This window comes from Bos indicus, chromosome 21 (assembly GCF_029378745.1).
Source record: "Bos indicus isolate NIAB-ARS_2022 breed Sahiwal x Tharparkar chromosome 21, NIAB-ARS_B.indTharparkar_mat_pri_1.0, whole genome shotgun sequence".
NCBI lineage: Eukaryota > Metazoa > Chordata > Mammalia > Artiodactyla > Bovidae > Bos > Bos indicus.
The window spans coordinates 56,874,464-56,892,291 of record NC_091780.1 but is presented as its reverse complement, the minus strand read 5'-3'; the positions used below and the strand labels follow the sequence as shown (position 1 = coordinate 56,892,291).

The 17,828-nt window shown below is 37.1% G+C and overlaps 1 protein-coding gene across 4 annotated transcripts in view; it reads left to right on the top strand.

The window, feature by feature from the left end:
• The window catches only part of TRIP11 (thyroid hormone receptor interactor 11), a 70,425-nt gene that overhangs the window by 6,397 nt on the left and 46,200 nt on the right, over window positions 1–17,828 (top strand). For all 4 annotated transcript variants that reach the window (XM_070775563.1, XM_070775562.1, XM_070775561.1 and 1 more), the window contains 5 exons: window positions 5,086–5,196; window positions 8,361–8,639; window positions 10,992–11,060; window positions 12,841–13,006; window positions 14,755–15,114. In XM_070775563.1, coding sequence (XP_070631664.1) covers window positions 5,086–5,196; window positions 8,361–8,639; window positions 10,992–11,060; window positions 12,841–13,006; window positions 14,755–15,114 — 985 coding nt within the window. The remainder of the gene's footprint in view (window positions 1–5,085; window positions 5,197–8,360; window positions 8,640–10,991; window positions 11,061–12,840; window positions 13,007–14,754; window positions 15,115–17,828) is intronic.

Here is a 17,828-nt window from a genome sequence, read left to right as displayed (position 1 = left end):
GAAAAATTAGATGGCAGAGACGTGTGTAGTGGCATTAATTAACCTAAATTTGCCAGTATATGTTTGGAGCGGGGGATGGGGGTAGTAAATGGGATTAACCTACTTAATGAATGACTGTTCTGTATTGAACTTAAGGAGGAAGATAGAAATATTCTGTCCCTCTGTTGATTTCAACTCTAGTCTCTCTCCTAGTATTGTCCTTGGACAGTAGCAGGTATGATTCTAGTGTTCACAAGTATTTATTTTTGGTATAACAAATCTCTAAGTGATAGACAGCTTCCTTATTTGGTGTTTATTCAGAGTACTGTGAGCTATTCGAATACTAGAGGATAACAGACTATTGAATTTCTCAACAGTTTTATTTTCCAAGGTGATTTTGACTACACATGATTCCTGCCTTCTCTCAGCACATAAACACTTCATAAAGGTAACACCTTGTGTGACAGTAAAAAGAAGGTGAACATATGATTAAAACCAGTAGGAAATTACAATAGAAAATTCTGTTTATTTAGAAAGCTTCAGTATAGACAGAGGGCAGTATGTTTTCTAGAGGAAATTAGATTTGTTTACAGGTGTTAATATTTGAGATTGATTAAATTAGTTAGGCTTCCTGAGTTGCAAGTAATAGCAACCAACCTAAGCTAATTTAACCATCTGTGCCAAGAAAAATAGTCTTCCCATTTACCATCTGAACCCAATGGACTCTTAATTTTCCTGTTAAGTTATTTTGTAAATAATTTACAGAGTAAGAATAAAGCGATAGTGAAAAATTTCATCAGAAATTTCAGTGAGCACTTACAACAATTTAAATTTTTATTCCCTATGTTTCTGCCTTTAAAAACATACATACATATGGTTTCCCAGGTAGCTCAGTGGTAAAGAAGCCTCCTGCCAATGCAGGAGCTTCAAGAGATGCAGGTTCACTCCCTGGGTGGCGAATATCCCCTGGAGGAGGAAATGGCGAACCACTCCAGTATTCCTACCAGGATAATCCCGTGAACAGAGAAGCCTGGTGGGCTGTAGTCCATGGGGTTGCAAAGACTCAGACACAACTCAAGTGACTGAGCATGCATGCATATAAACTTACATATATTACCTCAAAAGAGGCAATGTTCTTTTGATGCAGATAACTGCTTCTTAACTTTTTTCATGAACTGGACTGTTTCTTGTAAATACTGACTCCAGGTTTCAGTTACATCTCTGATAGATTTAGATCTTCTAGTTCTTTTTCCTGACTTAGGTCATTTAAACCAATACTTATGAAAACTTTGATGACTTATGATTTTGTTAAAAACATGACTGCTCCATAAGTACAAAGTGCTTTAATTGTTAAATTTATAAATACCAATTAGAGTTATCAATCCACTGAGTTTTTTCATTTTTGTCATTTGTTTCCTCCTGGTCACCTGTGTATACTTGTGTCTTCAGCATTTGTCCACATAGGGACTATATCAAGTAAATGTTCATATATACATATCATAATGAAAGAATACTGTTACATGTCCATTTAACAAAATGAGATGGATGGCTCAGGTTTTTTTCACAAAATATTGTGAGATAAAATCTTATTGAATGATTAATTTCATGAGAACACCATATTTCCTTTTTGTTCTTGGAAATACATTGTTCATTCCTCAGTTCCTGAGTTTGAGAAGTTCATGTAGGATATTGTTTTTCAAAGACTTGTCTGAGATTTTGCTTCTACAGTCATTTTCACCATAACCATTAGACTCTAGAGTGCTGTTTTCTGTCTCTCAGCATTTGTGTTCTTAGTTGTCTAATTGTGGAATATTTTCCTCAGTTTTCTTCTCTGTTGAAAAGTGAGAATTCTGATTTTCCAACTATGTTCAATGAAAGTGGAAAAAAAAACCAAAACACCCAAAACAAAAAACACTGCAAAGATAGTGTCTCCATTGCTTTTTCCTTTTTAAATGATGACATAGTACTTGGTTATTTCACTGTTATTTTATCATTCTACTATATGATTCCATCAGTCTCCATTTTCTTGTCTTTTTTTTTTTTTTAACATAGTTATAAACAATTGATGAGTAATGATTAATTCTTGTTGTTTAGTCGCTAAGTCATGTCTGACTCTTTTGCAACCCCATGGACTATAGCCTACTAGGCTCCTCTGTCCATGGGATTTCGCAGGCAAGAAAACTGGAGTGGGTTGCCATTTCCTTCTCCAGATCTTTCCGATTCAGGGATTGAACTCACATCTCCTGCATTGTAGGTGGATTCTTTACACTGAGCCACCTGGGAGCCCTGATTAATTCTTAGGATGATAAAATAGCAAAATGTTTCAAGGTACAGAAAAAAAAAGATCATTATGACCTCGTGATTATTCTTAGATTTATAAAAGTGCCCAGTGTACCCCTATGGTAATTACAAAATAAAATATTTTTGTTTGTTTTCTAAGTATATTTTTTTCTTTTCTTTTGGAAGCTACTAAGAAAGAATGTTATAAATATCAGTCCTTAGGACTGCTCAAAAAACGAAACTTAAAAACTAGAATTGGTTTCAGTAGATCTTGATAATATAAGAAGGGTTAAGCACAGTGGGATAGTTAAGGATAGAAATATGAATCTTATGGATTCCAAGGGCAGAAATTTTAGCCAGTCTTTTAGGAAATGGCTTCAACCAGAACTGAACCCCATCAAGAATCTTTCTCATTTTTATTCCTCTCTCTTCCTAAGTGAACAGTGCAAAGAAATAGAGGAAAACAGTAGAATGGGAAAAACTAGAGATCGCTTCAAGAAAATTAGAGATACCAAGGGAACATTTCCTGGAAAGATGGGCACAATAAAGGACAGAAACAGTATAGACCTAACGGAAGGAGAAGATATTAAGAAGAGGTGGCAAGAATACATAAAGGAACTCTACATAAAAGATCTTAATAACCCAGATAACCACAATTGTGTAATCACTCACCTAGAGCCAGACATCCTAGAGTGTGAAGTCAAATGGGCCTTAGGAAGGATCACTACAAACAGAGCTAGTGGAGATGATGGAATTCCAGCTGAGCTATTTCACATCCTAAATCAAATGCTGTTGAAGTGCTGTACTCAATATGCCAGCAAATTTGGAAAACTCAGCAGTGGCTACAGGACTGGAAAAGTCAGTTTTCATTCCAGCTCCAAAGAAAGGCAATGCCAAAGAATACTCAAACTACCGCACAATTGCACTCATTTCACTTGCTAGCAAAGTAATGCTCAAAATTCTCCAAGCCAGGCTTCAACAGTTCGTGAACCAAGAACTTCCAGATGTTCAAGCTGGATTTAGAAAAAGCAAAGGAACCAGAGATAAAATTGCCAACATCCGTTGGATCATCGAAAAACTAAGAGAGTTCCAGAAAAACATCTACTTCTGCTTTGTTGACTACGCCAAAGCCTTTGACCATGTGGATCACAACAAACTGGAAAATTCTTCAAGAGATGGGAATACCAGCACCTTAATTGCCTCCTGAGAAATCTGTATGCAGCTCAAGAAGCAACAGTCAGAACCAGACATGGAACAATAGACTGTTTCCAAATTGGGAAAGGAGTACATCAAGGCTATATGTTGTCACCCTGCTTATTTAACTTCTATGCAGAGTACATCATGCAAAAAGCTGGGTTGGATGAAGCACAAGCTGGAATCAAGATTGTTGGGAGAAATATCAATAACCTCAGATATGCAGATGATACCACTGTTAGGGCAGAAAGCGAAGAGGAACTGAAGAGCCTCTTGATGAAAGTGAAAGAGAGTGAAAAAGTGGCTTAAAACTCAAATTTAGAAAACTAAGATCATGGCATCCGGTCCCATCACTTCATGGCAAATAGATGGGGAAACAGTGGAAACAGTGAGAGACTTAATTTTGGGGGGCTCCAAAATCACTGCAGTTGGTGACTGCAGCCATAAAAGACGCTTGCTCCTTGGAAGAAAAACTATGACCAACCTAGACAGCATATTTTGCCAACAGAGGTCCATCTAGTCAAAGTTATGGTTTTTCCAGTAGTCATGTATGGATGTGAGAGCTGGACCATAAAGAAAGCTGAGCGCTGAAGAATTGATAACTTTTGAACTGTGGTGTTGGAGAAGACTCTTGAGAGTCCCTTGGACTGCAAGGAGATCCAACCAGTCCATCCTAAAGGAAATCAATCCTGAATATTCATTGGAAGCACTGATGCTAAAAGCTGAAACTCCAATACTTTGGTTACCTGATGTGAATAACTGACTCATTGGAAAAGACCCTGATGCTGGGAAAGATTGAAGGCAGGAGGAGAAGGGGACGATAGAGGATGAGGTAGTTGGATGGCAACACCAACTCAATGGACGTGAGTTGGAGCAAGCTCCAGGAGTTGGTGAAGGACAGGGAAGCCTGGCATGCTGCAGTCTGTGGGGTCGCAAAGACTAAGACACGACTGAGCAGCTGAGTTGAACTGAACCGAAAATTTAAGTAATTTTTTCCATATTTTCAATATCTTAAAAGATTGTGATATCTAAATTTATTGAATTATATTTAGAATATTCTCTGTACTTTTAAGTGTAGTTTTTCAAACAGTTCTAGTAGTGGTTTTCAAAATGCGTTTTTCAGAGATGCCTTGCTCAGGAGGCTGGAGTTCAGTCAGACAAGTAATGTGAGGCTTTGGCCTCCTACCTATACTTCAACCATAAGTCTTTTTATAAAGGGTTTCTTCCAAAAAATTGTACTGATGAAAAAAAAAACAGAAAAACTTGTACCTTCAGAGAGAACACAAAAGTTGAAACATGTAATATAGGTCACTCATTTACCAGACATTTATTGCCTACAGTATGTTAGACACTGGGTGTACAAAGATGGGGGAAGCACTGATCAGTGACTTTCTCTTAGCAGAAAATCAAGCTGAGCAGGGTTTTTAAAAAACAATATGCCTAATCTATTAACATGCTTATTGTACGTGTAACTTTAATTGGAATTGTGTCTTAAAAACCAAGATTCTGAGACCTACTATAGTGCATCTTTTTTGTGCATAAAACAATATGTTTTTTTATAATGTCCTGCACATAACTGTTACTAACATGTTTTAGTCTTTTTGTTGAAAACACTTTTTTCTTTGCTTCTAGAATGAGAGACTCAAAAAACTATGTGCTGATCTGGAAGAGAAGCATGAGGCATCAGAGCTTCAAATAAAGCAGCAATCCATGAATTACCGACATCAACTACAGCAGAAAGAGGTAAAGGTTATAACAGATTTCATATTTACTTCACTACAATGTATTTAGGATGGTTTCTAAGAGTTATAAATCAAGCTCTATTTAGATTTGTGAAAATATCAAAAAGGTGTTGAAGTTAATTCCCAACTCAGTGTGATATCACTAATTTAACAAGGACTCTGTAAGCTTTTATATTTATATTACATAAACTAACCTTTGTGGAGTTTAATTTCTGCTTTCCAGAAGAATAAAAGTTTTTGTATAAAATATCTTCAGGCATCTGTTGTTTATAATTTCTGATTTTATGAAACTTATTTCTCACCTATTTATCTAAATTGTTTTAAATCAGTGTGATTGCTAATAACATTTCTTTTTTAAAGAAAATGATTTTAACCAGAAATGTTAACATATGCTTATTCGTGTTTACTTGATTTTCCATGGAAAAACAGAAGATTAGGTATTTTATAGTTGACTTACCCTCTTCTATGTATTTTTTCCTCTTTAGTTTGATAGAAATGGTTATTTTGGAGGTAGCTTATCTTGCCTTTGCAGTGCCAATACTATTATATAATTTAACCAATGCTACAGTGAATCCTTAAAATATAGACTGCGTACCTAGGTTTTGTACCTATGTACCTAGGTCATTGAATTCTCTTTAGTTTTAGTACCTAAGTGGAATTCAGTAAATGCTTCTATAGAATTGAGCCATTGCTTGTTTAATTATTCAGATCATTGGGATGTTCTTCAGTTTGTTGATTAAATGTTCATTTCTACAGTCACTTTATATTTGGGTTTTAAAAATTTAGATGCATTGATTTCTAGTTCTTATACTAAGATGAATAAGTAAACCACATTAAAGATTAATATTTAAAGAACTTAAATTTCCAATCTGGAATTGATTTCATAAAATACAATAAAAACAACAATACAATAAAACTACAATACAATAAAATACAGTATTACTATAAGATAAAATGAGTGTAAAAAGCAAATTTATAAGTTCAAGTGAAAAGTCTATTTTTTTTTTTTTTTAAGATTCAGCAGATATAAAATTACTCTCAGACTGCTTTAAAAGTTTTTAAACCTTATTCTTTTAGTTTTCTATACTTGTCATGGACTGGAGCAAATGTTCATGACACTGGTCCACAGACATGCTTTGAGCAGCACTGACTTATACTCTGATAGAGCGATAGCTCCCGCCTAGGGGTTTACAGCTGAATCATGAAAAATACACATTGTTAGATCTTCTTGGAGATTCTGATTTAGTGTACTGGGAAGGGACCCTGGTACTGGTATTTTTCAAAACTCCCATAGCTTATTTTGATACTTACATCCTAGTTGAGAAAACTGTGGAAATTTTTGATATTTTATTTTTTACTTGGCTATTGGTATCAGAGGGCAAATGAAAAATTCAAGTTTAGGAGTACATCTTTTTAAGTAGAGTTTGTACTTTTTACCTCTACAACTTGGTGTAACTGTCTGTTGTATGATGAGAACTTCCTTTGCATTATAGCTACATTTGAAAAGAACTGTTGATTTCATTACTTCTTACTAGAATCAAAGATAATATATACTTTAGATCTTCTGTTTTCTGAATCTGTTTGTTGCTTTCATTGTGATGTTCAGATTGCCCAAAGATGCAGATTGCTTCATATCATTTATGGGAAAATAAGATTTGCACATTTCTATAAACCTCAACTAGAAAAGGGGCTTTTATTAGATACGAAAAAGTGACGGTTTACTATGACATCTGACATATTTGTATTTGGTTTTGCTTTGTCTAATTGCTTGACATTATACCTATAGCAATACTGTTACTCATCGGCTGTCTCCTCAGGTCAGCTTTTCCTTAGTTGTGGCAGGATATCTTGACTAGCTTGAGTATTTTATAGAAAGCTTATTTTAGTTTTCTCTAGCTCACTCACTTTCATGTTTTGTGTAATCTCTCATTTGGAATGGATATGGCATTATGCTAAGTCCTGTGTTTGTAACTTCTTTTGGGTGTTGACTTAGTATTGCCAGCCTTCAGTCACAACTCCATTTGGCGTATCACAGGTTTTATACAGTTCTCTTCCTGAGGAGAGTTAGATTTTCACTGGCCTTTTTTTGCCAAGGCTAAAACCAGGGCCTCTTTGAATACATGATTTCCTTCTGAGACTAATAGGCTAATTAATAATCTACAAGACTTACTGTGAAGATCGGATTAATAAATCAAAGCTTTCTTTCAGCTGTGAAAGCTTTAATTTATTAATCTGATCTTCACAGTACAAGTTACCTGACTTACAGTTCAGTTCAGTTGTTCAGTTGTGTCTGACTCTTTGCGACCCCATGAATCACAGCACACCAGGCTTCCCTGTCCATCACCAACTCCCGGAGTTTACTCAAACTCATGTGCATTGAGTCGGTGATGCCATCCAGCTGTCTCATCCTCTGTCGTCCCCTTCTCCTCCTGTCCCCAATCCCTCAGCATCAGGGTCTTTTCCAATGAGTCAACTCTTTGCATGAGGTGGCCAAAGTATTGGAGTTTCAGCTTCAGCCTCAGTCTTTCCAATGAACACCCAGGACTGATCTCCTTTAGAATGGACTGTTGGATCTCCTTGCAGTCCAAGGGACTCTCAAGAGTCTTCTCCAACACCACAGTTCAAAAGCATCAGTTCTTCAGCGGTCAGCTTTCTTCACAGTCCAACTCTCACATCCATACATGACTCACAGTGCATTAGCCCAAATCCAGCCATGCACAATCAGGTTCAAAAGATTCTTCCAACAGGTGTTCTAAGGAAACTCAACAGTGCATAGACTGCCGAGGCTTTTATTTTCTCATCTCTTGAGGCTTGATAATCACAAACAGAACCCGAAGAAATTGCCTATGCCAAACTACCTGATAATGCAGTATCTCCTAATGGTAAACTGATGTTTAACTGAGCATTTTGTTGCGTTAGTTGATGTATGAGTGGAATTCTTTTCCTCATACTAATCAAAACATTATCTCTGCTTTATGGTAATCAATCATGTTTGTTTTTGAAATAAAAGGTTACTTTGGGATGTTATAGACAACTTGGATTCAGTTGGTAGAGTACAATCATTGATAATTTTAAAATATTATAACTTTTAACATTATGAATATATTAAAGGGTCAGTATGATTATTTCACAGTGCTTTCTCTAAAATACGGATTATAAATATAGGTAGAAATCAGCCATCTTAAAGCAAGACAGATTGCGCTGCAGGATCAGTTGCTGAAGCTTCAGTCCGCTGCTCAGTCAGTGAGTTCAGGAGCTGGTGGTGTACCAGCAGCTGCTGCATCTTCGTCGTTTGGTTATGGTTTGAGTCATCATGCTTCAGGTTTCCATGACGATGACATGGATTTTGGTGACATCATTTCATCACAGCGAGAAATAAATAGATTGTCAAATGAAGTTTCAAGACTTGAGTCTGAAGTTGGCCATTGGAGGCATATTGCTCAGGTAGGTAGAATTTTCATGAGCTTCTGAAAACTGAGTAAAAATGTTCATGCTCTATATAGACGTTTTGGTATCAGAAAGAACCCTGGACTAGGAAATCAGAAAACCTGTATTCTAATTCTAATTCTGCCAGTGACTTTTTAAATTGGTTTTAGTCAGGTCATCTTTCTCTGAGCCTCAGTTTTCCTCTTCTGTACAATATTTGAAAGAAAATTTTTTTTAATTTAAAGCAAGAGAACTTTTAAGATAAAAGTTACAAGTTCATCCCTTTAAAGAGATCAAAACAAAGTTCCTGTGGTTGAACTTGCACTTTTTCCCTGGAGTCCCTGAGACTTCCCTGGTGGAACTCAGGGCTCCAGGGCACCAGATTTGAAACTGTTCGTGTAGACGGTAGTGTGAGGTTCTTGTTTGCATTGCTGTTAGTCGCTCAGTCATGTCTGACTGAGGTCAGATTGTTTGGTCGCATTGTTTGCGACCCAGTGGATGTAGCCCACCAGGTTCCTCTATCCATGGGATTGCCCAGGCAGTAATACTGGAGTGGGTAGCCCTACCCTCCTCCAGAGGATCTTCCTGAGCCAGGGATCAAACTTGGGTCTCCTCCATTGCAGGCAGATTCTTTACCATCTCAGCCACCATTAGTTATATTTTAATGAAAAAAATCTGATAATAGATTGGTATTACAAGACACAAACTATTTTGTGTTTTTTTCTCAGATATTAGAATAGATATTAAGTCCTTTCTATTTTGGATTGTAAACGTTCTTCCAAGAATCCCTTTTTTCTTGTATATCAGATTTTATGTATTATTGAGGTAGTCAGTGTACTCAAGACCTGAAATAAACTGAAATATTGCTCATACAGACTTTTATTATTGTGGAGAAAATCTCATAAATGGTCATCTATAAAATATGGCATTTTTTTCTAATAAAAAATTCAATTCACCTTAAAAAAAATAAAGTATAAGAGATTATTTTCTATCTTTTTGTGAGTGTTATCGTGTTACATAAAGGAGAAAGCCTCCCAATTAAAATGATCTCCTTGCTTCCCAAGTTGCTAGATATTCTCAGTACCCAAGATAAACCTTAGAGAGGATGATCTGTTAGTCCATCTTATTCCTAAAAGATTATAGTTCCTAAACTTTATATGTGTTAGAATAACCTGAGAAATTTGGTGATACTGTAGCCACTGTTACTAACCAGAGTTTCAAGGTTAGTATTTTGTAGGCTGTTTTAGGGTGATGGAAAATATAGTCAAATAAGTACTCAGGTGATACTGATGCTCTGAGGAACACATTCTAAGAAACATTGCCAAGGTAAGAGTTCGTGTGGAAAAAGATGAATTTTTTGTACATTTACTTCAGCATATCTTGAATGCCTTCTGTAAGACAGACCTGTACTGGGGTATTATGGTGCAAAAGGTAAAATTGGGTCCATTTCAGGGGGCTTAATTTTCTAGTAAGGCATAATAAAAATTAATATTTATATCATACTTTAATTTTTATGTTTCCCTATATACTAATCTAATACAGTCTTTAATAACTATGTGAGGTATTTATTACCTTTGTTTTGCAGATAAGCAAAGTAAAGGTTTAAGTAATACACTCATTGTCACAGTGATTTAAATTGTGCTTTAAACACACATCTTTCAACTCCAAGCCCTGTATTCTTTTTAATGTATTGTGTTCCTTCTTTTGATCGGAGAGCAATTTTTGGTTCCTTAACATGCTGTGGTAAATGTTAATAAAGATAAATGAGCAATACACAGCTTTGAATGAAAAGAAAATCATCCAAAAGCCAATACATTAATATTAGCATTAGTAGTATTAATATTAGCATTAATATTGGGTAACATTTCCATTTTAGAAACTACCTGTTAGGAAGCTGCTTGATTATCATCAAATTTAAATTTTGTTGAGCAAAGAAAAACATTCTGCGGTATTTTCTTTCTTATTTTGTAAAGGTATGGCCTTCCTTAATTAGTTAACAGACTCTTGAACAGTATCGTTTATTTATTGTGTATTATTACTCACTGTCCGACTAGGTTCTTTAAAAGGTGCTTGGCAGTCTTTAGTAAGAATTTGTCTGAGAAACGCCCCCCATTTTTTCTTACTTGCGTTTTTTTTCTGTTTTTACTGAAGTGTAGTTGGTTTACAGTATGTTAGTTTCAGGTGTACAACATAGTGATGCAGTATTTTTATAGATGGTACTCCTTTAAAGTTACTATAAAATATTGGCTGCGTTCCCTATGTAAATGCCCCTGTTTTAAAAAAAATATCTTTTATTAAAGTTAGTTTTTGATATTCTCTTTTATAAGAAAATCAGTACAGTTACTTTCTAATTCTGTTTTTCTGATCTAGACTTCTAAAGCACAAGGATCAGTTAGCTCTGATCAAAGTGATATCTGCAAACTGCAAAATATCATTAAGGTAAGGTGGATTGCTGAAACAATGGCTATTATACATCTAAAATTTGCTTATTAAAAGTATACGCCTAAATTAATAAAAGACTCATTTATAAAAGTGTTTTATAGATTATGATATTCTTTTTTTGCCATTTTTATATCTTCTCTATTCTTTATGACACTTTTAAGAGTATAAAAATATCTCTTTCCAAAGTCATTTGGTTTTGCTGCTAAGTCGCTTCAGTCGTGTCTGACTCTGTGCGACCCCCATAGACTGCAGCCCACCAGGCTCCCCTGTCCCTGGGATTCTCAAGGCAAGAACACTGGAGTGGGTTGCCGTTTCCTTCTCCAATGCACGAAAGTGAAAAGTGAAAATGAAGTCGCTCAGTTGTGTCCGACTCTTAGCGATCCCATGGATTGCAGCCTACCAGGCTCCTCCGTCCATGGGATTTTCCAGGCAAGAGTACTGGAGTGGGTTGCCATTGCCTTCTCTGATTTGGTTTTGAACATTTACTTATTAGGTAGTTTATGTTTTGTAAGTCTATTTTCTATTGTGTATCTTGTAAAACTGTTTATTAAAACAGTTCCAGGGTTACTGAAATTTCAAAGATTAAGGTTAAAGAACACTGACAGAATATAATGTTAATGTTATTTACTGTAAATAGTTATTTTCCCTTCATGGTGGAACTTTACTAGTTTGTATCAGTCATTTCCTTAAGAGAAGTTTGATTTACATATACTTGTTACAGCAATGAATTGTTTTTAATATGTAAATTATTGTCATGTATAGAATTTAATTTCTCTGTGGATGAGTTCCTCATTCAGACCTGAGTTTGAATCCTGGCTGTACTAGTTACCAGCTGTCCTGCTTTGGTCAAATTACTTAACCTTTACAAGCTTCTGATTTATCATCAGTAAAGTAGATATTATCATAATACCTCCCTTGAAGGATTGTTTTTGAAGTTTAAGTGTAAAGTTTCTTGTCAAGTACTGGCACATAAGTCTGAAAGACTAAAGAATAGCTTCACTTGTCTTCTCAGGAAATTGAGGTTAATTTACAGATTAAGATTCTTGGCTACAAGCAAAAAAAAAAAAAAAACCCTGTCTCTAGCTAAGTAAAGCATAAAGAGAATTTATCGGAAGAAGTCAGGAATAGCCTGTCCACAGGATTGAAGGAAAAATGGAGCATTTTAGTCTCAGGAAGGATAGAAATTGGACCAGCATGAGAAATCTAGGTAGTGGGACACAGTGGACAGGCTCTCTAGGGTGCAGCTATTATAATGCTTCTGGTCTAATCGGTTTCCTCCTTTGAAAGATGCATCTCAAGATTCAGGTTCCTAGGAGAGACAAAGTGGTATCAACTAGGGTAGTGAGACATCTTGGTTGACAGTTTAGGGGTCCCATCAAGACTGAGAGAAGGAAAGGCTGAGCAAAAAAACAGCTGTAATAAGACAACAACAGGAACAGATTGGCCAGAGGTGGACACTGATCTTGGTGGACTATGTCATTAGCAGGAGAAATTCATGGTCACAGATAGTAATGAAAAAAAGATGTTGCTTGCTTTTTGTTTCAGGTGCTTCTTGCTGGTGCTCCCTCATTAAAAGTAGAAAAACTTTTTAAGGCCCAAGAAAGGAAAGGGTGGAGTCTTTTAGAATTATCCAAATTTGAAGCCTGCGTTTAAACTTTTTTCAGCCTTAGCACGTTCAGAGAATTATTTTTAATAATATGGACTTTTGGAAACAATGAAATAGCTTAAACTTATTTATTATAGATAAATGTGGTTAACTTCGTTCAATTTTTTTAAGGAACTTAAACAGAATCGAAGTCAGGAAATTGATAACCATCAACATGAAATGTCAGTATTGCAGAATGCACATCAGCAGAAATTGACAGAAATAACTCGTCGACATCGAGAAGAATTAAGTGACTATGAAGATCGGATTGAAGAACTGGAAAATCTATTACAACAAGGTTATTTTGTTATTTTAATGTATTAAATGACAAACCTAGCTGATATAAACTTGGTCTAAGTTCTAAAGAATGAATAAATGACTAGTTCTTCTCATCTGCTGAAAATTTGCAGTGGTACCACTATTGTTAAGATTCTACACAAATGAAAAAGTCCTTTTGCCTTTGTGGTAAACAGTTATGAGAGATATTTCTTTGCATTGTTTGGTGTGTTTTCACTTTTTTTCAGACTCAGATACAAAGGCTTTTAGTATTTAATTTCAAATAATATTTTTCCTGGGGCTTCCCTGGTAGCTCAGCTGGTAAAGAATCTGCCTACAGTGTCGGAGACCCCAATTTGGGTCTGGGTTGGTAAGACCTGGGTTGGTAAGTTCCCCTGGAGAAGGGATAGGCTACCTACTCCAGTATTCTTGGGCTTCCCTGGTGGCTCAGTTGGCAAAGAATCTGCCTGCAATGCTAGAGATCTGGGTTCGATCCCTGGGTTGGGAAGATCTCCTGGAGGAGGTCATGGCAACCTGCTCCAGTATTCTTACCTGGAGAATCCCCATGGACAGGGGAGCCTGGAGTCCATGGAGTTTCAAAGAGTTGGATACTACTGAGCTACTAAGCACAGCACAATATCTTTCCTCTATTTAAAAATGCTTTATTTATTATAGTAATTTAACTTTTTTTTTTAAAGGACTCTATTTTTTTAGAGCAGTTTTAAATTTATAACAAAATTGAGGAGGTACAGAGGTCTTGGTTATACCCCATCCTCCCACACACGTGGCCTCCCCCACTGTCTACATTACTCATCAGAATAGTACATTTTTTACCAAGGCACGTCATAAGTCACCCACAGTCCATATTTATCTTAGGATTTACATTTGGTGGTGTACATTCTATGGATTTGGACAAATGTATATCACTGTATCATACAAAGTATTTTCACTGCTCTAAAAATCCTCTGTGCTCTGCCTGTTCATTCCCCTATCCCAACCTTACAGCTATTCTTTTTATTTTCTTCACTGTTTCCCTTTTCCAGAATTGTAATAAAGTTGGAACCATATAATAGGTAGCCTTTTCAGATGGACTTCTTTCACTTAGTAATGTACATTTAAATTTCCTCCATGTTTTTTTAAGTAATTTTTTATTGTATAGTTGATGTACTGTATTATAAATTTCAGGTGTACATTTCCTTCATGTTTTTCTGGCTTGATAGTTCATTTTTTTTGGCAGTGAATAATATTCTGTTGGTTGGCTATGCCAGATTTTAATCATCCACCTACTGAACAACTGAATCGACTTAGCTTGCACGCATGAACAGTATCTTGGTGGTTTTCAAGTCTTGGCAGTTATGAGTAAAGCTACTATAAACATTGCTGTTCAGGTTTTTGTGTGGATGTAAGTTTTCAACCCCTTTGGGTGAATATGAAGGAGTATGATGGCTGGATCATATGATAAGAATATTGTATTTCTTAGTTTTGTAAGAAATCATTAAGCTCTTCCGGACTGGCTGTACCATTTTGCATTCGCACACAAGCCGTAAATGAGAGTCCCTGTGGCTCTGCATACTTAAGCGCATATGCTGGTATTATTCTTCTGATTTTGGCCATTCTAACAGGAGTAGTATCACCTCACTGTTATTTTAACTTTTCCTTTTAAGATTTTCAAGTTCTGAAGTCCGTTGAATCTTTAGTTGTATATAGCAGGCTATTTGTCTCTTGGTACTTGACATTTGATATGTCCCTGATTTTATGTTTATGTCCTAGGTGGCCCAGGAATTGCGGGAACTGATCACTCTAAAACCCAAGAGATGCAAAAAACTATTCAAGTTCTACAGGCTGAAAAAGTAGAGTCTAGAAAAAAAATTGAAGAACTTGAGAATAAAATAAAAGACTTAAGTAAAAAACTATCTTCTGCAGAAAATGACAGAGATGTTTTGAGGAGGGAACAAGAAAGACTAAATGTGGAAAACAGACAAATACTTGAAGAATGTGAAAGTTTGAAACTGGAATGTAGTAAATTACAGCCTTATTCTGAGAAGCAGAGTGACACGATGACAGAAAAGGAAAGAATGCCACAGAGTTTATCAGTAGAAGAAGTGTTCAGACTGCAGCAAGCACTGTCTGGTATAAAATGTTTGGAACTTATTGCTCATTGGCGTTTCATTTCATACTAGCTGTTTTTAGAGGCAAACACTTGAATGATCAAACACTTGATAGAAATTAAGTATTAATGGAAATAACTGTGTGGAATTTGAATAGAGTTGTTTGCTTTGGATTCAGTACTGTAATTAATAGATCACAAATAGGATATTTGTACTTAAAAGGGTTAAGAATTGGGCAGGTTTCTTGCCTTCCTCATCTTTTAAGTTTTTGCGTGGAACTCGTTGACCTAGGGGGCTTCCTAGGTGGTACAGTGATAAAGAATCTGCCTGCCACTGCAGGAGATGCTAGAAATGCAGGTTGATCCCTGGGTTTGGATGTTTCCCTGGAGTAGTAAATGGCAACCCACTCCAGTATTCTTTTCTGGAAAATTCCATGCAGAGGAGCCTGGTGGGCTACAGTCCTTGGGATCACAAAGAGTTGGACAGGACTGAGCGTGCACACACTGTTGCTGTTGGAGCCCATGTAGATTTCTGAGAAATGTTTATATAGACATTTGTTGGGAGGAGGTTACTAAACACTTCCTTTAACTCATCAGGGTCCAGACCCTCCAGTTAGAGAATACAGCCTACCTTCTTCAAAAGTCTGTATTAACCTTTCAAAATGATCTGTGTCTAAGCAGACCTTAGAATGCTAAGAGCCATGGGTCTTCCACCACTTACCATGTTCATGATTATATTTGGTTACATACCATTGTTCTGGATTTCCCTGGTGCACAGATGGTAAAGAATCTGCCTGGAATGCAAGAGAGTCAGGTTCAAACCCTGGATCAGGAAAACTGCCTGGAGAAAGGAATGGCAACCCACTCCCGTATTCTTGCCTGGAGAATTCCATGGACAGAGGAGCCTGCAGGCTACAGTCCATGGGGTTTCAAAGAGTCAGACGTGACTGAGTGACTAACACACACACACACACCACCCCCTCCCCACACAATGTTCTAGGTTACAAAAAGTAAATATGCATGAAATAGGCCAAACACTCGTATTTGTTTATGCCAGAAAACATAATGGGAGGTCTTCCACTGAAAAGATGCGTTTTGGTTTTCACTCTCCTCGAAATATGAGCTGTCAGTTTATAAACTCATTCGTTCCTGCTCTGGTGGTTTCTAGCCCTTGTTTGCTTGCGACCCTCCCTCCCACCCCCCACCCACTGTGCCCCTTCTGTATTCCCTATTTAGTTGTTTATCATGAGCTCCTGACCTGGAGTAAATTCAAGGTTACGCTTAAAGTAGAGTGACCCTCCTCCCGTCTTCCTTTCCCTACTTTGATAGGTAGCAGTTACCATTCTCCCAAAAGAGAAAACTTGAAGTCATCACCATGCAAGCCCTGAAGGTTCTATTTACTTGACTTCTCTGCTCAGTGCTCTTTCAGGATTCTGTCCCAGAGGAGCTCTAGAGTTTCTCATAGCTGCCTCAGTCTCAGGAAGCCATGAAACAAAGGGAAGGCTGTGTGGTGGGATTCTGGACTTCTTTTGCCTTTGACTTCAAAGTAGCTCTGTTCTTCTCAAAATAAATTTATTTTTTAATATATTGGGTGATGTATATGAGTTTTTTTGCTTTAAAAACTTAGTACTCTGTAAGTAGTCTTTCTCCTTTTTTCCATTTCCACTGCCAGTGAATAACTTCAGCGAATCACAATTTCTTTTTGCCTTTTTAACTATAGCAGTGTCTTTTGCTCAGTCTCTTAGTCACGTCCCATTCTTTGCGACCCCATGGACTGTAGCTCGCCAGACTCCCCTGTCCATGGAGTTTTTCAGGCAAGAATAATGGAGCAGGCTGCCATTTCCTACTCCAGGGGATCTTCCCCATCCAGGGATTGAACCCGCATCTCCTGTGTCTCCTGCATTGGCAGGTGGGGTGTTTATGACTGCACCACCTGGGAAGCAGTCTCAGTAGAGCAGAATCGCGTAGTGGTTAAGAACATGACTAGGTTGGAATCCAGCTCCATCACTGACTGACCTTGGGCAAGTTAATTTACATCCCTATACTTTGGTTTTTTCATCTATATGGTTGTGATAATCCTGTTGCATTCATGGTGGTGGTAGTAGGATTTTATGAGTTACTAGGTGTAAAGTTCTCTAGAACAGTGTCTAGCCCATAATAAGCATTATAAACGTGTTATCTGTTATTCCATGGTCTCCATGATCCTTCTTCAATCAATATATTTTCTTTCTGCTCCCAGAACAATTTTTCAGAAATGTAAAGTAGGTCACTCCCCTGATTTGGGTATTTTGTGGCTCCCTGTGAACTTCAATGTACAGTCTGAAGATCTTAGTTGGACATACGATGTCTTTCATGATCTGGTCTCTGTCTGCCTCTGCAGTTTCAACTGGTTCCATTCTAACATTCTAAATCTTAGCCATGCTGAACTTTGCTCCGTAAGCCAGCAGTGTTATGTTTGAACTCTGTTGCCTTTGCCTCTGTTGCTTTTTCTGGGTGAAGTGTCTCCATTTCTTTTCAATGACTCTTCGTTGTTGTTCAGCCCCTCAGTCATGTCCAACTCTTTGTGACACCCGGTACTGCAGCACGCCAGGCTTCCCTGTCCTTCAGTATCTCCCACGTTTGCACAAACTCATGTCCATTGAGTCAGTGATGGCATCCAACCATCTCATCCTCTGTTGCCCCCTTCTCCTCCTGCCTTCAGACTTTCCCAGCATCAGGGTCTTAGCCAGTGAGTCAG